The sequence below is a fragment of the Suricata suricatta genome, chromosome 9 (genome assembly GCF_006229205.1).
Source record: "Suricata suricatta isolate VVHF042 chromosome 9, meerkat_22Aug2017_6uvM2_HiC, whole genome shotgun sequence".
Lineage (NCBI taxonomy): Eukaryota > Metazoa > Chordata > Mammalia > Carnivora > Herpestidae > Suricata > Suricata suricatta.
The window spans coordinates 109,425,205-109,448,610 of NC_043708.1; the positions used below are offsets into that span (position 1 = coordinate 109,425,205).

General features: G+C 38.7%; 1 protein-coding gene across 1 annotated transcript in view; it reads left to right on the plus strand.

The window, feature by feature from the left end:
• Positions 1-23,406, plus strand: part of NEO1 (neogenin 1) — a 222,861-nt gene that overhangs the window by 56,133 nt on the left and 143,322 nt on the right. The window contains exons 7-9 of the mRNA XM_029952270.1: positions 996-1,271; positions 4,397-4,550; positions 22,198-22,334. Coding sequence (XP_029808130.1) covers positions 996-1,271; positions 4,397-4,550; positions 22,198-22,334 — 567 coding nt within the window. The remainder of the gene's footprint in view (positions 1-995; positions 1,272-4,396; positions 4,551-22,197; positions 22,335-23,406) is intronic.

The following is a 23,406-nucleotide window of genomic DNA, read 5'->3' on the forward strand; positions in this document are numbered from 1 at the left end:
GGGGAGGAGTATCACAGAAGGGATGCTGTGTTCTTCTTAGTGTATCTTATCAGGAAGCTTACGATGTTTTGTTCCACTACTGGTGATGTTAACTTTATTACTTAATTAACATTGACTGTATTAACATATATATATATACATATATATATATATAATATGACTATATCAACAAAGTAATGAAAGTTAGCAGTCTCTCTCCACTGTAAAGTTAAATATTTTGTATTTTTATTAATTAGTAATATATATTTTGGGAAGAGCTAATTTGATACTCTCTAAATATCCTATTCATCATCCAACTTTCACCATCAACTTTAGCATCTGTTCATTATTCTTTTCTGCATTAATTATCATTATCCAGATTTAGCCAGAGGAAACTCCTTTCTGCCTGACTTCTATGTACTTTTTGATATGTCCATATTGTTCTTTGGATGCTTGCTTTCTTTTGTCACAGGACGTTCCAGGTTTATCTTATACTTGCCTTATTCTAGTCCTAGAATGAGCTTCTGCTCCAAGGAGCATTGGTTTCTTGTAGTGGAGAATGGTACTTAGAAATCATGACTGTGTAACCGTATCTACTCATTGCTACTCAGCCCCTGTGGCATTGATTTTGAGCTCTCTCTGGATAGAGCTAGGAAATGTATATATATGTACATTTGCATATATTTTTATTTATATGTATACAGGCATACACATTTGTATATCTCATATACAGATGTACACATACATATATACTCAGGTATACACACATTATACATACATCCATATTTATACTTTGCTTCTCCAACTGTGAGGAATCTGATTCCATTTATCCCTAGTACATTTATTTATTTGACCTGTATCCCTTTTGTAGCCAATTTCCTGACCCATGGACCTTCATCTTGACCCTGTTCCACCCATGGCCCCAGGGGCTGACTTGCTCCTGGTTCCCATGACTACATTTTAAACTAACATTTAACTACATATTATTTTTTCTTTTCATTTCCTTTATTGTCTAGGCCTTCCAAGATTTGGCAGCCAACCAGAACCTTCTTCAGTTTATGCTGGGAACAGCGCAGTTCTGAATTGTGAAGTTAACATAGATTTGGTCCCATTTGTGAGATGGGAACAGAACAGACAGCCTCTTCTTCTGGATGATAGAGTTCTCAAACTTCCAAGTGGGACACTGGTCATCAGCAACACCACCGAAGGAGATGGGGGACTTTATCGCTGCATCATTGAAAGTGGTGGGCCACCAAAGTATAGCGATGAAGCTGAATTAAAAGTTCTTCCAGGTATTAATTTATTATCAGGACTCATGGTTTTATGTTTATTAACAGATAAAAATAGTTCTTTAAAAATTTTCTTTTTTTTATCAAACACTGTTAAATGTGTGGTGTGACAAATTAATATCAGCATAGGAGTTTCAGTTTCTTACAGGAGGAGAAAAGAAGAAAACATTCCAAAAGATCCTCTCTTAGTGAATGCATTAATCAGTAAAAATTTATCAAGCAATAAAGTGTATTTAATATCTGTGGGATTCTTCTTGGTCAAATACTAGTTCTGTGTCTTTTGTCAAGTCTCCATCTGTTACTTCCCTGTAATAGGATACTTCATACAGTTAGGAGTCTTTACCCATCAGAATCACAGACTCCCTCAGGCTAGTTCATATAAGGGATGCACAGAGTGGTAACTACTACAGCAGCTCTGGAGACACTGGTAAGCAAGAGTTCTCCATCTTTATAACGCGCCCTTACTTTAATGTAAATCCAGCTCCTTCCTTCTCCTGGTGGGTTCTCGCTTCTGCCGCTGCTGGCTCTCTTCATGATCTTGTTTTGTGCGTCTCTTCCTGGCTCTGTCACTTCTGCTGCTCATAACGCCCTGTCACTTGTTGCTCACCACAGTCCCTCCAGCCTCCCGATGTCTCACCTTTCAGCTTCCACTCCCACTGCTAGATGCCTGACTCTCTCCACATTTCTTCCTTCAGACCTGAGCATATGGATACAGTTAGCCCATCTTTACTTTGTCTGGGCAGATTTTTTTTTATATACAGCTAATTCATAGGCTAATTCTTGGTCTATGGATTGGCTTGCAAAGTGAGGCCAGTGTTAGAGCAGTAATGCTTGAGGGTGTTCCTGATGAGCTTTGAACTAATTTTTTTTTTAAATGCAGTTTCTTTCTTTGTCGTCATCATCCATGTCCTTGGCATTCCTATCCCTGTGTGTTTACACCTCACGGGCCACAGTTATTTTTAAAATGTATATTAGATCATGTCACATCTTTGCTCAAAACCTAATGGTGACTCATTTCAGAGTAAAGGTTAAAGTCCTTGGATTTATATAATCTTAATGCCACTTCTCTCTCCTTCCATCTGGTACTCTTCTCTTCCTCACTCTGTGACCGTGGCCACCTTCTGTTTGTAGAACAGTCCAAACACTTTTGCTTCAGGTCTTTCTACTTGCCCTTGGCTCTGCCTGGAGTCCTCCCTTCCACAGATGTCTGCCTGAATCAGCTGTCTTATTTCTTTGTTCAAATATCACTCTATTAGTTAAGCCTTCCTTGACCACTGTTTAAAACATACTTTCCTCTTCTCCATTTTACTTCAGAACATATCATTATATGTTCCGACTGAACATATACGGTCTTGTTTCTTGTTTCTCTCCCCAAGTAGTAGGCAAGTTCAATAAGGGTAGAAATTTTGTCTGCTGCCAAGAATGGTAACTGGCACACAGAAGATAATAAATATTTGTTCAAATTTGTCTGTTTCTATCAAACTTTGATTAAATGTAGCTAAATCCAGGTGGGAATAAAAAAGAGAACTATTGCCATATTGCAGTGTCTTCCAGCCTACCTCCTGACTTGTTTTACATGGCAGGGGTCCTGTTTCTTCTCTATACCTGGGGTCCCATTAATGTAAAACCTTAAAACCAGATCCAAGGAAACAAGATCTTCAGTGTCAAAGGATGAGCTCCATATCTGAAACATAAATCAAGTACTGAATGTTTTATTTGCTTACGTAAGGGAAAACCATCCTTTCGAGCACAATCTTCTGGAATAATGCAAACTGCTGATCTCATATAGAATTTTGGAGAAGACGTTGTTTTTGCTCTGTTGGTTAAGAGGCAAGGGTGGGTTGATGTCAGCCAAAGAAGCATGTTTTATAGTTGGTTACAGAGGTGAGAGCAGGTTAATGTCAGCTGTAGAAGCCAGTGGTTCCGTTGCTGAATGGCTGACTTTTAAAACCTGAGGCTGTCACTCATTGGGTGACTTTCAAAGGCATGTTCACTGAAGCGAGTTGTCGCTGATCTGTTAGACCTTGTTTACTTGTTACTGGCTACAGAACTGTCAACAGTTAGTTCCACAGTTTAAAGCCAGCCCTGGTGTTGTTACTATGACTGTAGAACATCTTTTCCTAGGAGTATGGAGACAAGAGGTTACGTCTCTTTACCTCAGAATGGTCTTTCTTCTCAAAACTTAACACTGGAAATAACTGCTCCACCAAGTAGAGAACCCTGTCTTGTACCCGTAAAAGTGTAGCCTTTTCAGATGTCCATAAGTGGGCAGCTATATAAAGTGAACACACTCAGAGTGGTAGCCTAATAGCTGTACCATTGTAAAAATCAAAGGATTGACAGACTAAGTAAGTTAAAGAGACAAAATTCAGAAAGATTTTCCTAAGTAACACAGATATAGGAATGTAAAGGAAACCTCTTATGTATTCCTATGAATGGAGAGGATGCTGCTAAGGACCCTGACCTTGCTCCGTCTTTTCTCGTTGTACCACTCATGAGACACTTACATATCCAGTCTTTTATTTTTTATTTTTAAAGTTTATTTGAGAGAGACAGAGACAGCACAAGTGGAGGAGGGGCAGAGTGAGAGGGAGAGAGATGGAATCCCAAGCAGCAGAGCCCGATATGGGGCTCGAACTCACAAACCACAAGATCGTGACCTGAGCTGAAAGTAAGAGTCGGATGCTTAACCGATTGAGACATCCAGGCACCCCCTTATCCAGTCTTTTAAAGTGAAGGGGATTCATGGCAAATTTTCTCTCCCAGTTGATCAGTAAGCACCTTAAGGTTAGGGCTATAACTGGTACATCTTTAAGGCCCCCAGAGAGCCTAGCACACTGTTTTGTACATTGAAATGACTTAAGAAATGTTTGCTGATTTAATTGGAATTTTCTTGTGTCACTTTTTCTTAAAATACTTTGTTAATATAAAGCCAGACAGGATACCTGACTGGCTCAGTCGGTAAAGCATGCAGCTCTTGATCTCAGGGTCATGAGTTCAAGCTCCACATTAGGCATGGAGCCTACTTAAAAAAAAAAAATAAAATCACACAGACTAAATGGGAAATTGCCATTCCATACCATTAAAGTGGTAAAATGCTTTCTTAATTGTTGTCTTTTATTTTTTAGATCCTGAGTTCACATCAAACTTGGTATTTCTGAAACAACCTTCTTCCTTAGTCAGAGTCCTTGGTCAGAGTGCAGTGTTGCCGTGTGTTGCTTCAGGACTTCCTGCTCCAGCCATTAGATGGATGAAAAATGAGGAGGCACTTGACACAGAAAGGTAATGTCTACCTAAAAGCCTTTTTCAGCCTTAGCTTCAGACATGGTTTAATCTTGTTTGGGACTACTGATTAATAATGAAAAAAAATGGTCATCTACTTTATTTTTTATTTAAACACATTATAATGCTCATATGTTATTCTTGAAATAGTTTCAAGAATGTATATGATTAGGATGTTTAAAGAAAAAACTGCTTTCAAAATATTAAGGGCTAATTATTCCGTTCGTTCTTTCTGAGCTACAGTGTACTTAGCTTAAGGCCTCAAGACCTCCTTCCTAAATTGTTGCAAGAGTTTCTGGTTCTTAACTAGTCTGGGACTTATCATTCATTTTCATGTGCATATTGTTGGTGGTAATCTTTACTCTAACAATAAAAGAAAATGTGTTCCTCATGTTTTTGTTTTTGCCTTTTAAACTCCTGCCACCCTTCTTCTATGATCAAAATTCTTCCTCTTCCACAAAAGCCTTTCTGTCAACAGCCATCCTTTCATCCCTCATTACGTCCTCATGTAATGGGTACTTGATCTATGTAGTGGGGGCTTTTCTCTGCTGTACTCTGATAAAAGAACTGAGGTAGTGGTGGTGGTGGTGTGTAGGTATATTTTGTTTCTAAAACGAAGTTATCTTGTGTGTTGTAGAATGTTTAGTATCACCCTTGGCCTCTGTCTGCTAGATGCCAGTAGCACTCCCAAGTTGTGACAACCAAAACTGTTTCTGGTTCCGGAGGGACAAAATGGCCCCCAGGTGATGACCACTGTTGCAGAGCAGTGCTGTCCAGTAGAAATATGATGCAAGCCACATATATCATTTAAAAGTTTTGGTAGCTAGGTAAAAAAAAACTAAGATGTACATGTGCACTACTAAATATAATAATAATAATTTATACAGTGCACAGTTAAAGTGAAATGTAGTTCTACCAAAACAGTAAAGTCATGGTGTTACTTCAGCTTTTTAATTTTTAATGTTTATGTAATATTTATTTTGAGAGAGAGTGTGCAAGCAGGGGAGGAGGAGGAGAAAGCGGGGGGAGAAAGAAACACATAGGGGATCACACAAAGAAAATGCTTCTCCCAAGCCATTGACTGGGAAAATGAGAGGGGCTGACTTTTGTGAGTTTTTACAATCAACAAAGACTGGACTTTGAGAGGACTGTGGCATGGGTGGTGTGGAGCCCTGAGGAGAAGGAGGGCAGACAGCGCAGGAGCCAATGGTGCACTGGGAGAGATGGTCCCCCCTTGTTGAAGAGCATCTGGAAAGGTGGCATTGCCTCTCCGGAAACAAAAGAGCTGGCGAGCACCTTTACTCTCCCTCGCCCATCAGCATAGGCACAGAGCCACCTGCTGAGGTCAGCTAACGCGGACAGCGGCTCTCTGCTGTGCTTTACACCAAATTCCACACCCCTGCACTTTGCTGTGACTGCCCTTCAGGGACAAACCTGCATCAGTCCCAGTGTGGCAAGACTCCTATAGAGGACCAGTGTGGGTCCATACCATGCTAGCTCCCTAAAGTTTGGAGTTTAAAAACTCATCCAGCCTGCCTAGGATAGAACAGGACGCACTGTGCTATTGGGTGAGCAGATGGCCCAGACATAGGCAGGGTAAAGGCAGTTAGCTGAGGGACACCTGGGACATGAGGGGAGATTGTTTGCTCTTCTAAGAGGGCTTCCCAGACAGCAGTGGGCATGAGCTCCCCTTCTGGGCATGAAGGAGGGGGCTGGTACCATTTCTGTCCCCAACCCCAAAGGGTAAACTAACTTCAGTGAGCAGCACAGCACCAACAGTGGTGGCCTGAACAGCTTACATGAAGGCCCACCCCTCTTTGCAGATGCTGCTTTATGTAATAAGTGTGCCTGAGAACCAAAGCAACAAGCCTCTACCCCCAGGAGACCAGCACAAACCCCCTGACCATAGAGTTCTACTGACCATAGAGTTCTGCAAAGCTTCAGCTCTGGTGGAAATAGCATCAGGTCTGTTTTAACAAGCAGACAGACTAGAGCATACCTAGTTAAAACCTGCCAGCCACACTCTGGCCAAGCTCCAGATACTCCCCACTGCAGGCAAGGAGAAACTGCAGAGGACTGACCTGAGGGAAAGAGCAGCTAAAACACAGGAGCAGAGTGCACACAGCATATACCAGAGACATTTCCTGAAGCACCAGGCCCTGGACCGTGAAAAGCCTCTTCTTTATAAAGCCATTAGTCTCAGGAGGAAGAAATATAACAGGCTTTCCTAACACAAGACAACAGAGACCTAGACATAATGCCAAGATGGAGGAATTCATCCCAAAAGAGAGAATAAGAAAAGGTCGTGACTAGTGATCTAATAAGTAATATGCCTGATCTAGAATCTAAAGCATCAATCATAGAGATGCTAGCTGGGCTTGAGAAAAGAATAGAAGACCAGGGAGTTTGTCCCTTACTACAGAGATAAAAGACCTAAAAATTAGTCAGGCTGAAATAAAAAATATTATAACCAAGATGGCAGAACTGACTGGATGTAATGATCACAGGGATGGAAGAAGCAGAGAAACTAAGTGATATAGAAGATAAAATTAAGGAAATAATGAAGCTGAAAAGAAGAGGGAAAGAAAAACACTGGATCACAGATGCAGTCATAGAAACTCAATGACTCCATAAAGCATAATAACATTCATATCAGGAGTATAAATAACATTCTTCTAGAAGTCCCAGAAGAAGAAGAAGAGGGAAAAGGGAAGAAAGTTTATTTGAGGAAATTATAGCTGAAAAATTCCCTAATCGGGGAAAGAGACATCCAAATCCAGGATACACAAAGAACTCCCATCAACATCAACAAAGGCAGGCCAACACCAGGATGTACCATAGTTAAATTGGCAAAATATAGAGATAAAAAAAATCCTAAGAGCAGCAAGAGAAAGAAGTCCCTAACTTGTTTGGGACAAGGGAAGACAAATAAGGTTAGCAGCAGGTCTCTCCATAAAAACTTTACAGGCCAGAAGGGAGTGGCATGATATAGTCAGTGTGCTAAGTGGGGAAAAATATGCAGCCCACATTACTCTTATCCAGAAAGGCTGTCATTCAGAATAGAGGGAGAGATAGAGTTTCCTGGAAAAACAAAAACTAAAGGAATTCATGACCACTAAAGCAGCCTTGCAAGAAATATTAAAGGGGACTCTTTGGGAAAGAAAGACTATAAGTGACAGAGACTAGATAAAGGAAATCTCTAGAAACAACAAAACAAGTAATAAGATGGCACTAAATTCATTTCTATAAATAATCACTGAATGTAAATGGGCTAAATACTCCACAACCAAAAGACATGGATTGTCAGAATGGATATAAAAAACAAGACCCATCTATATGCTGTCTATGAGGGACTCATTTTAGACCTAAAGACACCTGCAGATTGAAAGTGAGGGGGTGGAGAGCCATTTGCCATGTAATGGACGTCAAAAGAAAGCCAGAGTAGAAAAACTCACTTTCAGACAAACTAGATTTTAAGTTGAAGATTGTAACAAGAGATGAAGAAGGGTACTGGATCATAATGAAAGTGTCTATTCAACAGGAAGACCTAACAATTGTAAATATTTATGCCCCCAACTTGAAAGCACTGAAATAGGTAAAACAATTAAGCATAAAGGAAGTCATTTGTAATAATACAGTAAAAGTAGGGGACTTTAATATCTCACTTAATCAATGGATGGATTAAGTAAAAAATCAACAAGGCAACAATGGTGTTGAATGCATACTGGTCTAGATGGACTTAACAGATAGAGTCAGAACATTTCATCCTAAAGCAGCAAAAGATACATTCTTTTTGAGTGCACATGGGAAAATCTCCAGAATAGATAAACTAGGTAATAAGTCAGGCCTCAACAAGTACAAAAAGTCTGAGACCATACTGTGCATGTTTTCTGACCAGAATACTATGAAACTTGAAGTCACCTACAGAAACAGTTTGCAAAGACCACAAATACATGAAGATTAAAGGCATTCTAGTAAAGAATGAACGAATCAACTAGGAAATAGAAGAAAAAAAAATACTTGGAAACAAGTGATAATGAAAATGTTGACAGTCCCAAACCTTTGGGATGCAGCAAAAGAGGTCATTAAAGGGAAGAATATAGCGATACAGGCCTACGTTAAGAAGCAAGAAAAATCTCAAAATATACCATCTAACTTTACGCCTAAATGAGCTAGAAAATGAACGACAAATGATGCCAAAAGCCACCAGAAGAAGGGAGGTAATAAAGATCAAGCAGAAATAAATGATCTAGAAACAAAACCCAGTGGAACAGATCCATGGAACCAGGAGCTGGTTCTTTGAAAGAAGAAAAACTGACAAATTCCTAGCCAGACTTATCAAAAAGAAGAAAGAACCCAGATAAATAAAATCATAAATAGGAGAGATCACAACCAACACCACAGAAAATCAACCAATTTTAAGATAATTTTATGAAAAATTACCTGCCATAAATTGGGCAATCTGTAAGCTACGGATAAATTTCTAGAAACACGTAAATTACCAAAATTGAAACAGAAAGTAATAGAAAACTTGAACAGATTGACAACCAGCAAAGAAATTGAAACAGTAATCCAAAATCTCTCAACAAACAAAAGTCCAGGGCCAGATTGCTTCCCAGGGTAATTCTATCAAACATTAAAATATTTTTTTAAACATTTATTCATTTTTAAGAGACAGAGACAGAGTGTGAGTGGGGGAGGGACAGAGAGAGGGAGACACAGAATCTGAAGCAGGCTCCAGGCTCTGAGCTGTCAGCACAGAGCGCATGGTGGGGCTTGAACTCACAAACCATGAGATCATGACCTGAGCTGAAATCAGATGCTTAACCGACTGAGTCACCCAGGCATGCCTCTACCAAACATTTAAAGAAGAGTTAATACCTCTTCTTCTTAAACTGTTTCAAAAAATAGAAATGTAAAGAAAACTTCCAATCTCACTCTGTAAGGCTAGAATTACATTGATTCCAAAACCAGATAAAGACCCTACTGAGAAAGAGAATTCTAGGCCAGTATCCCTGATGAACATGAATGCAAAAATTATCAACAAGATGCTAACAAACCAAATCCAACAGTACGTTAAAAGAATCATTCATCACAATCAAATGGGACTTATTTTGGGTCGCAAAGGTTGTTTGTTATTGGCAAATCAATCAACTGATACACCACATCAATAAAAGAAAGGATAAGAACTGTGTGATTCTCTCAGTAGATGCAGAAAAAAGGATTTGACAAAGTACAGCATCCATTTTTGATAAAAACCTTCAATAAAGTAGGGATAGAGGGACCATAGCTTGACACCACAAAGGCCGTATTTCAAAAGACCCACAGCTAATATTCTGAATGGGGAAAAACTGAGAGCTTTTCCTCTAAGGACAGGAATAAGACAGGGTTATCCACCCTCATCATTAGTATTTAACATATTACTGGAGGTCCTAGCCTCAGTAGTCAGACAATAAAAAGAAATAAAAGGCATCCAGAATGGCAGGGAAGAAATCAAATTTTCACTATTTGTGGATGACATGATACTCTATGTAGAAAACCCAAAAGAGTCTACCAAAAAAGTTGTTAGAACTGATCCACAAATTTAGTAAAGTCACAGAATATAAAAATCAACATACAGAAATCTCTTGGATTTCTATACACAAATGATGAAGCAGCAGAAAGAGAAATTAAGGAATAGATCCAAATTACAATTGCACCAAAAACATAAGATACTTAGGAATAAATTTAACCAAAGAGGTAAAAGACCTGTACACTGTAAACTATGAAATACTTCTGAAAGAAACTGAAGATGACACAAGTGGAAAAGCATCTCATGCTCATGGATTGGAACAATTATTGTTAAAATCTATAAACTACCCAAAGCAATCTACACATTTAATGTAATCCCTATCAAAAACCATCAGCATTTTTCACAGCTAGAACAAACAGGTGTCCTCAAGTTTGTAGCCACAAACTTGTATGGACCCACAAAAGACCCCAAATAACCAAGGCAATCCTGCGAAAGATAAGCAAAGTTGGAGCCATAATGATTCTGGACTTCAAACTATGTAACAAAGCCACAGTCATCAAGACAGTATGGTACTGGCACAAAAACAGACACATAGACCAGTGGAACAGAATAGAAAACCCAGAAATGGATCCACAACTCATCTTTAAAAAACAAGAAAGAATATCCAATGGAAGAAGATCTCTCAACATATTGTGTTTGGAAAACCAAACAGCAACTTGAAGAAGAATGAAACTGGACCACTTTCTTACACCATACAAAACAATAAATTCAAAATGGATGAAAGATCTCAACGTGAGATAGGAAACCATTAAAATCCTACAGGAGAACATAGGCAGCAACCTCTTTGACTTTGACTGTAGCAGCTTCTTATAGACATATCTCCAGAGGCAAGGGAGACGAAAGCAAACATGAACTATTGGGCCTTCATCAAGATAAAAACCTCTTGGATAGTGAAGAAAACAATCAACAAGACTAAAAGGCTACTTATGGAATGGGAGAAGATATTTGCAAATAATCTGATAAAGGGCTAGTATCCAAAATAAGAACTTATGAAACTCAACACCCAAAACCCAAATAATCCAGTTAATAAATGGGCAAAAGACATGAATAGACATTTTTCCAAAGAAGACATACAGATGGCTAACAGGTACATGAAAAAAATGCTCAGCATCACCTATCATCAGGGAAGTACAAATCCAAACCACATTGAGATACTACCTCACACCTGTCAAAATGGCTAAAATTAACACAAGACAGCAGATTTTGGCAAAGATGCAGAGTTGATGGGAATCCTGCTGTTGGTGGGAATGCAAACTGGTACAGCCACTCTGGAAAACAGTATGGAGGTTCCTCAAAAAGTTTGAAATAGAACTGCCCTATGATCCATCAGTTGTACTACTAGGTATTTACCCAAAGGATATAAAAGTACTGATTTAGAAGGGTACATGTATCCTGATGTTTATAGCAGAATTATCAACAATAGCCAAATTATGGAAAGAGCTCAAATGTCCATCAATTGAGGAATGAAGAAAAGGTGGTATACATCCAATGGAATATTACTCAGCCATCAAAAAGAATGAAATCTTGCCATTTGGAGTGAGGTGGATGGAGCTAGAGAGTTTATGCTAAGTGAAATCAGTCAAAGAAAGGCATATACCATATGATTTCACTCACATGTGAAACAGATGAACATGGTGTGGGGAGAGGAGGCAAACCATAAAACAGACTCTTAAAAATTTTTTTTTAAATGTTTATTTATTTTTGAGATAGAGTGCAAGCAGGGGAGGGGCAGAGACCGAGAGATACACAGAATCCGACGCAGGCTCCAGGCTCTGAGCTAGCTGTCAGCACAGAGCCTGACGCGGGACTCCAACTCATGAACCATGAGTTCATGACCTGAACTGAAGTCAAATGCTTAACCAACTCAGCCATGCAGGCATCCCAAAACAGGCTCTTAGCTGTAGAGAACGAACCGAGGGTTGCTGGAGGGAACGTGGGTAAGAGATGGGTTAAATGGGTGATGGGTATTAGGAATGCACTTGTTGTGATGAGCACTGGGTATTATATGTAAGTGATGAATCACTAAATTCTACTCCTGAAACGAATGTAATGCTGTATGTTAACTAAGTGGAATTTAAATAAAACTTGAAACTAACTAAATACATATTTTTTGACATTAAAATAAATAAATGAAACATTATCATGGCTTTTGTAACTTAAGAATTAATGTATTTACTTAATCTTTTGACCAAATTTGTTTAGATCTAAACCAAACATAGTATTGAAGGAGGGGTGATGGAAATGTAACCCATTCATTGAGTTGTTTTATTTTAAAGGGAGAGAATCGAGAAAATATAAATACTTAAAGTGTAGAGGAACTGACAGCATAAAGTAATTTGGTAACCGTGTAATTTCTGTTTCGGTGCAATGAAAGATCAGAACCCAGCTGCAAATGAACAAGTTAAAGCTATAAAAATGCTTAATGTTATTATAATTGACAACAGTAAAAAAATTAGATTACCTAAAAAAACAAATGGATAACTTCCATTTCTGGGAAGATGGAATAGATATATTTTTCCTGTTCTTCCTACTACTAAAAACCCCAGACATTATATATAAAACAAACATAAGACTCTGAAAGATGGGGAGAGGAAGACTGGTTAGAGACCTTGGGACCCAAGTAACAACATGACGGTGAGTTCCTTGGGTTTCGTTTTTGTTTTATGTATCTCAACTTGAGGTGAAGAAGCTCAAGTTGAGATACGTAAATGCCAAGTGGCACATTTAAAAATGCTCTGAACAAAAGTGTACTCTCTCTAGATAGAGGACCAGGAAAGGGGAAGTATAACAAGACAAAAAGTGTTAGACTATAATCACACTTATTTCTACTACAGAAGAAATTGTAGCCCCACCTTCACCTATACCAGTAGAGGTCACATGGGAAGCCTAGACTTCCACCTTTACCAGGTTGTAATGAGATTCCCCAACCCATATGGTATCAGAGGCTAAATAAGGAGCCAAAACTTTGATCTCAACCAGTCCATATCAGGGCCCCGTCTTCTGCTGTATTAATAGAAACCACACGGGAAATACGGGCTTTTATCCTGTCTGGCAATAAAAGACAGCTCTTTCCTTCCACACTGGGGTGATATCAAAGAAGACCTCCTGGAGAGTCAGAACTTTCACCATCATGTAGGATTGAGGCCCCTCCCCGCTCCGTGGTCAGTGGACACCATGTGGAGAATGGTAATGAGACATTCCTTCTGCACCCAGCCAGAAGGTAGTATCAGTCAGTGGAGGCCTAATTAGGAGTTCTGACTGTTAAGGAATAATGAGGAATCCCCTCCTCCCCTTAGATATTAAAATGGAGACTGAGTGAGGAACCTGAACTTTTGGACAGTAATGAGGTAGTACGTCCCCTTCCTCTTCTAGAGCAGTGTCAGAAGAAGCCAGCTAAAGCAAAAGGTTTAGTGAGATCCAGAGTCTCATAATACCTCAAATATCCAGATTTCAGTTGAAAATCATTCATCAGAGACATCTGGATGGCTTAGTCATTTCTATGTCTGACTTCAGTTCAGGTCATGATCTTGTGACCTGTGGGTTTGAGCCCTGCGTTGGTCTCTGGGCTGACAGCTGGGAGCCGGGAGCCTGCTTCAGATTCTGTGTCTCCCTCTCTCTGCCGCTCCCCAGCTTGCACTCTGTCTCTCCTTCAGAAATAAACACTAAAAAATTTTGTCTTGGGGCGCCTGGGTGGCTCAGTCGGTTAAATGTCCGACTTCAGCTCAGGTCATGATCTCATGGTTTGTGATTTCGAGCCCCACATCGGGCTCTATGCTAACAACTCATAGCCTGGAGCCTGTCTTTGGATTCTGTGTCTCCCTCTCTCTCTGCCCCTCTGCTCACGCTCTCTCAAAAATAAAATGTTAAAAAAATTTTTTTTTGTCTTAAATCACTCATCATACCAAGAACCAGGAAAATCTCAAATGAGAAGAGACAGTAGAGGCTAACACTGAGATGGCAAGTTTTAGAATTATCTGTTACCAGTCACCATAGAAACGCTTCAATAAGCAATTACAAACACAGTTGAAACAAATGAAAACATAGAGTATCTCCAGAAAGGGATACCTGGGTGGCTCAGTTGGTTAAGTGTCTGACTTTTGATATTGGCTCAGGTCATGATCTTGTGGTGGTGAGATCGAGCCCTGAGTTGGGCTCTGTGCTGAGAGGGGAGCCTGCTTGGGATTCTCTCTCTGCCCATCCCCCACTCACTTGCACGTGCGTGTGCACGCGCGCTCTCTCTCTCTCTCTCACTCACTCAAAAAAAAATGAGTATCTCAGCAAATACATAGAAAAGTCTCCTCAAATAAATAGTTTTAAGGAACCTAGTGGGAAATTTTGAACCAAGACATAAAAAAAAAAAAATTAAAGCCTCAGTGGATGGCCTCGGCAGCAGACTGAATGGGAGAGAGGAAAGAATCCTTGAACTACAAAAAAAGAAGATGCAATGATCAGTATTAGGGCTAAAACGGGATGCTACTACAGGTCTTGCAGTCATCAAAATAATAATAAGGGGACACTATAAGTAACTATACACATGTAAACGTGACACTTATACAAAATAAACTGCTCAACAATGCAACCTACCACATCTAGCCCAGTATGAAATAGATAATTTGAATAGGTGTCCATTAAGGAGATTGACTTTGTAATTTTAAATGTCCCAGAAAACAGGGGCACCCAGGTGGCTCAATCGGTTAAATAATCTGACTCTTGATTTCGGCTCAGGTCATGATCTCACAGTTTGTGAGTTCAAGCCCTGTGCCTTGTGCTTTATCAGCATGGAGCCTGCTTGGAATTCTCTCTCCCTTTTCTCTCTATGCCACCCATGGCCTCTCTCTGTCAAAATAAAGTAGGAAAAAATGTTCCCCAAAAGAAGTCTCCAGGCCCACATAGTTTCACTGGAGAATTTTAATGTTTAAAGAAGAATTAACACCAGTTCTACACAATCTCTCCATAAATTGAAGAGGAGGAATTGGGGGTGCCTAGGTGGCTTAATTGGTTAAGCATCCAACTCTTGGTTTCAGCCTAGGTCATGATCTCATGGTTGAGACTGAGCCCTGTGTCATGCTACGTGCTGACAGCATGAAACCTGCTTGGGGTTCTCTCTCCCTCTCCGTCTCTCCCCTGCTCACCCATGTGTTCTTGATCTTTCTCTCTCTCTCTCTCTCTCTCTCTCTCTCAAAATAAACACTTAAAAAAGAGAGAAGAAATTGAAGCTAGTATCACTCTGATACCAAAACCAAAGATAGTACAAAAAAGAAAACTGCAGCCCAGTATACCCCATGAATATAAACATAAAAATTCCTATTTTGTTGTTTTTCTTTTTTTCTTCTTCCAAATTTTTATTTACATTCTAGTTAGTTGACATATAGTACAGTATTGGTTTCAGGAGTAGAATGCAGTGATTCATCATTTACGTACAACACCTGGTGCTCATCATCACAAGTGCTCTCCTTATTACCCATCACCCATCTAGCCCATCCCCCACCCATCTCCCTCAGTTTGTTCTCTGTCTTTCTGAGTCTCATAGTTTGTTTACCTTTCTCTCCACCTAAGTGTTCATAGATAAATGAATGGATAAAGAAGATGTGGTGTGTGTGTGTGTGTGTGTGTGTGTGTGTAATGGTATAATATTTAGTCATAGAAAGAATGAAGTCTTGCATTTGCTATGATATGGATGGAGCTAGAGAGTATGATGCCAAAGGAAAGAAGTTAGAGAATGACACATTCTAGATGATCTCGTGTAATTTAAGACACAAAGCAAATGAGCAAAGGTTAAAAAAAGACAAATCAAGAAACAGACTCTTAACTATAGAGAACAAGATGATGGTTACCCCATAGGAGGGGGGGACTGGGGGATGGGTGAAATAGCTGATGAGGATTAGAGAGAGCACACTTACCATGATGGGGAAAAATAAAGAATCTAGGTTATAAAACAGAAATTAGGCACCAGGAAACAAGAGTGGATAAACAGACCCAAGCAGCAGAGGAAAAAACCAAGCCAGGGTAAGCCAGGTATGTTTTGAGAAGGGCAATTCAAAGTCATTGAAGAAAAGAGATAACCTATACTGCTCTTACTTTCTCTTCTTCAAGACTGCCATAATGAGAAAGAATGAAATATGCCATTTGTAGGAAAGTGGATGGACCTTGAGGGTGTCATGCTAAGCAAAATAAGTCAGGCAGAGAAGGACAGATACCATATGTTTGCACTCATAGGTCTAACAGGAGAACAGGAGAAACCTAATGGAGGACCTGGGGGAGGGGAAGAGAGAAAGAGAGTTGGGGAGAGAGAGGGATGCAAAACTTGAGAGACTGTTGAATACTGAAAATGAACTGAGGGTTGAAGGGGGAGGGGGAAAAGAGGTGGTGGTGATGGAGGAGGGCGCTTGTGGGGAAGAGCACTGGGTGTTGTATGGAAACCAATTTGACAATAAATGACTAAAAAAATTTAAAAAAATAAAAAAAATTAATAGGAAGTGATTAAACTATTTTTTCAGGAAGCATGGTTACAAAAGTTACAAAGGGCAATAGACAAAGATACACAATTAAATGTATTTGTAAATGTGTATGTGTGTATTTAATTTTGAAAGACTTAAGTCATTACTCTGTTTCATGTTAGAGGTTAGATTTGGTTTTTGTTTCAAAGCAGAGCTTGAACTGGAACTTTAGACCAATCTAATGCTGTGCTGTCCAGCATGGTAGCCACTAGAAATTTAACACTTGAAACTATGGCTACTTTGAATGGAAATGTACTGTAAGTGTAAAATATACATCAGCTTTTGAAGATTTGGTATGAAGAAAGCATAATATTTCAATTTTTATAATTACATGTGCATTGATAATATTTTAGATATACTGAGTTAAATAAAATCTATTAAAATAAAAAAAAAAAGACTGCCATAATGCCAAGGCTCATTGAAGTAGTCCTTTAGTCCTTGAGAACAATGAGGAGAAATGGAGAACATTTCTGGCCACCAGGAGCAAACTAGATGGCCATCCTTCAGAAATGGAGGAAAACTGCCGAAGATATCTGGGCTCTTTATAATGAACAATGTACAGAGATAAGTTAATACAAAGTTTACATTTTTGGAACTCTTGTTTATGTAGCAATTCTAAGCATATAGTGTGTATCTTTCCATTTAAAAACATTTTTTGTAGAAAAACTGTTGTATTTCTATACACTAGCAATGAGTATGTGAACACTGAAGTTAAAGATATAACAGCATTTACAATCACTCACAAAAATTGAAATATTGAAATACTTAGCTATGAATCTAACAATACTTGTTAGAGTTGTACACGAGAAACTATGAAATGCTAATGAAAGATATCAAAGATGTACAAAAATAGACCTACGGTGTCTTTGGATTAGAAGACTCAGTAATAAAGATGTCAGTTCTTTCCAAGTTGACACACAAGTTAACACAATTCCTGTCAAAATACCAGCAAGATCTTTTGTAGATACAGACAAGATTATTCTAAAATTTATATGGAAAAGCAAAGGAACTGGAATAATTAACAGGTTTTTTTTTTTTTTTTTAAATAAGTAAGAGGAATCAGTCTACCTGATTTCAGGACTTAACTATACAACTACAGTGATCAGGATTGTATGGTGCTGTGGGAGGGCAGTCACATATATCATTGGGACAGAATAGAGAATCCAAATGTAGACCCAAACAAAACTGCCTAACTAGTTTTTGAAAAAGATGTAAAAAATGATCAGTGGAGGAAAGACAGCCGTTTCACCAGTTGCTGCTAGAAAGCTGGTCATCCATCCATAGACAAACAAATTGAGCCTCAACCTATGTTGCACACCTCATATGAAAAAGTAACTCATGGACCCGAATGTGAAATGCAAAGTGAGAGTTGAGAAAAGACAGGAGATAGGGCTAGGCAAAGAGTTACTATATTTAGCAGCAAAGTGTGCTTTTTTGAAAATTAAAAACTTTTGCTCTGTGAAAGACCCTGTGAAGAGAATGAAAAGATAAGCTACAGAGTGGAAGAAAATACTTGCAAAGCCAATCTTCAACAAAGGACTAGTATCTAAAATGTATAAAGATCTTTCAGATGCAACAGTACCAAAGCATATTATCCAATTAGAGATAGGCAAAGCAAATGAATAAATGATTCACTGGAGAATATATACAGATGGCAGATAAGCACAAGAGAAGTTGTTTAACATCATTAGCCATTAGGGAAGTGCAAATTAAAATCACAGTAAGACATTGCTGCATATCTATCAGAATAGCTAAACTTTTTAAAAGTCACAGCATCAAATGCTATCAAGGATGTGGAAAAACAGGATCACTCTGGCCGTGCTGATAGGAATGTGAAAATGGTATGTTCACTCTGAAAAACTGACAGCTTTTTTTAAAAGCTTAACATGTTGCAGCTGCAGTCTGACCTAACATTTATACTCTTGGGCATTTATCACATAGAAATGAACTTAATGTTCACACAAAAGTCTGTATGTGTATACTTACAGCAGCTTTATTCATAATAGCCCCAAACTAGAAACAACCCAGGTGTCGTTGATTGAGCAAATGGTTAAACAAATCGTGGTATAGCCATACTGTGGAATTACTGCTGAGCAATAAAAGGAATGAACCAGTGGTACATGCAACAACTTGGATAAATGGATGAATCTCTGGAGAATTATGCTGAGTGACAAAAGCCAATCCCCAAAGGTTATATACTGTATGATACTGTTTATATAACTTCTTCTTGAAATGGCAAAATTACTAAAACCAAGAACAGATTAGTGGTTGCCAGGGGCTAATGAAGAGAGGGGAGTAGGAGGGAAGAGAGTGTGGCTGGAAATGTGTGTGTGAGGGGTCCTTGTGGTTATAAAAGTGTCAGTATCCCAATTATGATGTTGTATTCTACAAGGTTAGCATTGGGAGGAACTGGGGAAAGGGTACATGGAATCTTTGATCTCTCTGTATCATTAGAACTGCAGTTACCTCAGAATAAGAAGTTGAATGGAAAAAACTAGAAGAGAATACATTTTGTGCCAGAAAATATGTAAGATTTAGCTTTCACCTGCTGTTCCTTTTCTGCTGTTTTAAAGGAAGAGACATCTAAGAAGTCCGTTAGTGCTTAGATCTTACTACTTTCCATTTTTTTCCAGCACTTTCATGAATCCTCTTTTCAAAAATATCCGTCTCCATTTTTTTTGCGTCTAAAAAGGCTTAGCTCTCACTCAAATAACAACACACACAAAAACCAATTAAACAAACAAGTTTCCTTTTGTTTTCTCCTTCACACACACTACCTGACGTTAAGCATCTTCGTTGACAGGTGTCTTTTCCTCAGCTTCTCTCTCTAACCCATCTGTGAGAGCTGTCGCAGCACCTCCTAACTATCTCTGAAAGCCATCTGTGTTGCTACCACCTTATTCCAAACTGCGGTCACCTGTCACCTCAGTTACTCCAGTGGTCTCCTGTTCTTCCCATACTTACTCTGGCCTCACTCCAGATACATCTTCACACTCTGGCAGAGTGACCTTTTCAAAGCTCGGATCTCATAACATCATTGCCAACCTCCTACCCACTTTGTAAAATGTTTAATGGATTTTCATTGTTTTTAGATTAAGGACTCAAATTATTAAAATCGCTTTCAAAAGCTTGTGTGGTCTGGCTCCATTCTCCTCTTTCTCTCTTAAGCCAGACCACACTGATTATTTTTAGATCCCCAGATACCCTGTAGTCCTTTCTGCCACTGTTCCTTTGCATACGATAGTCCTACCTTCTGAAATCTTTTTCTCTTTTTCATTATTGGTTAACTCCTCCTCATTCTTCACATCTCAGTCCAAGGATTATTTTGGTCAGAATATTTCCTTATTTGTAATTTCCTGGTAGGTTCTTCTGGCATGCCATTTTGTAGAATTACCATCTTTTATGTGTGTCTTTCCCACCGAGTTGCACGGGAGCACTGTTGTATTTTTGCTCAGTGCTACATCCCCAGCTACTACCTGACACATAGAGGCACACCCACAGATATTTGCTAAATGAGCGGGTAAATCCCTCTCCTTACCTTCTCCTGCATCGTTTCTAAGAGTGGTCAATACTTCTTGCTTTCTCTCTACCTCTGTTGTTAATTGCCTATAGTTTACCTTTTTCTCTTTAATTCTGGACCATTACAGTGATTTTACAACCACACTTTCCCCTTCTTCTTCACTAAATTATGTGATTTATCTGCTTAAAAGTCTTTTCCTTGGCAAAAACACACACACACACAAAGTCTCCTTAGCACAGTGAACTGTCTTGGACTGACCCAGACTACTCAGGGATACACACACTCCGTCTAACTTGCGTTCAGTGACCAGGCATAAACTTGTCACATATTGTTCCTTTTGCTTGTATCTTTGAATTTTGGAGTTCTAAAGACTTGATTGCCCTCTTACTATAAGCTAGTATATCAGCATGTGAACAAATTAAATGAATTCTGTCAAGCCAATGGACATTTTTCCTCCCAGACTTCTTTTAAGGGAGTAAAATAATTTCTATTAAGAAAGATTGACATCTGTCATGACACTCAGTTATAGCAAATATGAGCAAAGAAAGTATTAGGAGTATTCTTTAGTATAACTGTTAGATAAAAATTACTGTCTCTCAGTTCAAAAGTACCATACCAACTAGTCCCCTCAGCTGGGTACCATATGTATATTGCTGAATTTCTACTCCTGAATATTGTTTTCCATTTTTTAAGATTAGTAGTGATTTTTGTCTAAGGGTGAAATAGAGGATTTTAATTTTTGTAAATTTTTCCTATTTTTTGAGGCATGGAAACCCTGTCTTATCTGTCTTATCCTAGTAGACCGTGCCCCGTTCCATGATCTGTTGCACTGCTTCTCTGTCTTATCACAGTAAATTGGGATTTGAGGGCATAGGAGACATGTTTCACAATGGAAGGCCACTTGATAAAGTTTAGTTGTGACTTTGCAGGGTATTTCTTAGGGAAGTCACCAACCTCATTCTGGTTTTCCTCTTTCTTTATTCAGAAACTTAATCTTGTTTATCAGATTCAGGAAGACTAATTACTCAGGCTAACAGTATACTGACATTTAAGCCAGAATAGCACTTTACTTAGGTTGAGAATTATAATTGTGGCACAGAATAAATAGTCATTTCCTCTATTTTTTACACAGCAGGACTTTTAGATGAAAAGCCAAATTATAATCAGAACATTTTTCGTTGAACATAGATCCAGATAGGAAATGTGACAATATTAAAATTTGAGAGAAAAAAATCTGCCTATGAAAACCAGGTTAGACATAGAACCTCAAAATAAAAATAAAATTATAACTCTACAAACTCTCCAAATCAACTAAACTTGTTCACTTATTTATTAAAATTTGATGAGAATATTGATTTGTGATTTCTTCCTCGATGTTCTAGGATCACTTTACTTTTCCTTTAAATATTCTCTTTAAAAGATTTAAATCACTCTGTAGATTTGGGTTATAGTGGGCAGTGTCCTTGTTGATAATGGCTGGTTCTCGCCAGGCAACCACACCCAGGGAGCTGCACCCTGGCAGCCCTGTTCTCTCCCTTCCTGCCCTTTTCCTCCCCTTCCTGCCCTTTTCCTCCCCTTCTGAGCCAAGCCACCATAGGAAACTTTCAGTAGGCACTGTGGCCCCATGACTTTATGTTTCTAATCTGACATTTTACTCTCTCCATTTGTCCTTTCAGTGTGGTGTGCTGTAGTGGAGTGACTCTCAGATTGATTCCAGACTTCAGAATTACTTAATTTACAGAAAAACTGGGCAGAGGCGGGAGGCAGGGATGGACTATGAGGAGTGAAATTGGTTAAAAAAGCACTCTGCTTTTGATAGTGATTAGAAGTATTGGAGATAATTCATTGTAACATTTTGGTTTGTATTTGTGATATTTATGCATATAAAATATGAGCAAAGCAAATTGGACTAAATTATATTCTGCTAATTTTGTTAGTCTCAGTCCTCCTGTAGCCATATAAATAATAATGCTGTTTAAGTGTTTTCTCTGTTTTATGTGGAGAGTTTCTCAGGTATTATTCTCCTAGCTCTGAAATGTATCCATATTTTTTATACAGCTCTGAAAGATTGGCACTGCTGGCAGGTGGTAGTCTGGAGATCAGTGAGATCACTGAGGATGACGCGGGGACTTACTTTTGTATAGCTGATAATGGAAATGAGACCATTGAAGCTCAAGCAGAGCTTACAGTACAAGGTATGTAACTATTTCCTGTATAAATAAATTTTATCTGCTTTATGGGTTTCCTAATTATTTAACATTAAAGTGAAAGGCAATACAGGGTAAGTAGTCAAAACCCTGAGCTTTAAGCTAGATTACTTAGGTTCATACTAAAGGAAGTTTACTTAACTTCTCTAGCCCTCATTTACCTCATCTGTAAAGTGGAGATAATAAGAGTACTTACTTCCCTGAAGTTGTTTTAAGGATTAAAAGAGTTAATATTTGTAAACCTCCTAGAATATGTGACTGGAATAAGGTAAGAAAGAACTCAGTTATTGGTATTATCTGTCGTCGTACAGGGAGTGCTGTGTTCTGGGGCGTCTGGAAGGTTCAGTTCACTCGTCTTGTCTCAGGATGTTTTCTCACAGAGGCTTCTTGTCCCCTGACCTGGAGCCATTTATCTCCTAAGTATTGGTGTTCCCTCCTTTTAGGAGAATAGATCACCCAGGACAGAATGCACTGTGACTCTCCATGTAACATGGTTCTTTCTCTGATGATGATGTATTTCCTTCTGTTCAACTGTGTTCACAGCATCTCCTCTTACAGTTCTCTGAATTAGAAGTCAGAGAAAATGAACATGACATGTCCATATCATCTCTTCTTTATCCTGTCTCCCTTACCCTTCCTCCATATTGCAATGTACCCTCAGAGGAATATTTGTGCTCTCTCCTATGAGGGTCTATACCCTCATTTATCTTTTTTTCAAAAAAGATTTTTAAAGGACTTTTCTATTATTTTCAGGAAAATTCACCATTACTTGGATATGTAGAGGTATATGTTGGCTCATGGTGTTATTATTACCTTGTCTCAAATTGTATTATATTTGATGAAGTACTTCCTGATCTATGGTTTGGGGTTGTTTCATATTTTTATGAAAGTTTCTCTTGGTACACTGGTGGGTTTTAGAGTAGGAATTACAGTAGTCACATTTATACTCCCAGTAGTCATGAGAGGACTCAAATTTGTATTCTTTTGTTTTGTTTTATATATATAAAAATGGGGCTTGAACTCATGACCCTAAGATCAAGAGTCACATGCTCTTCTGACT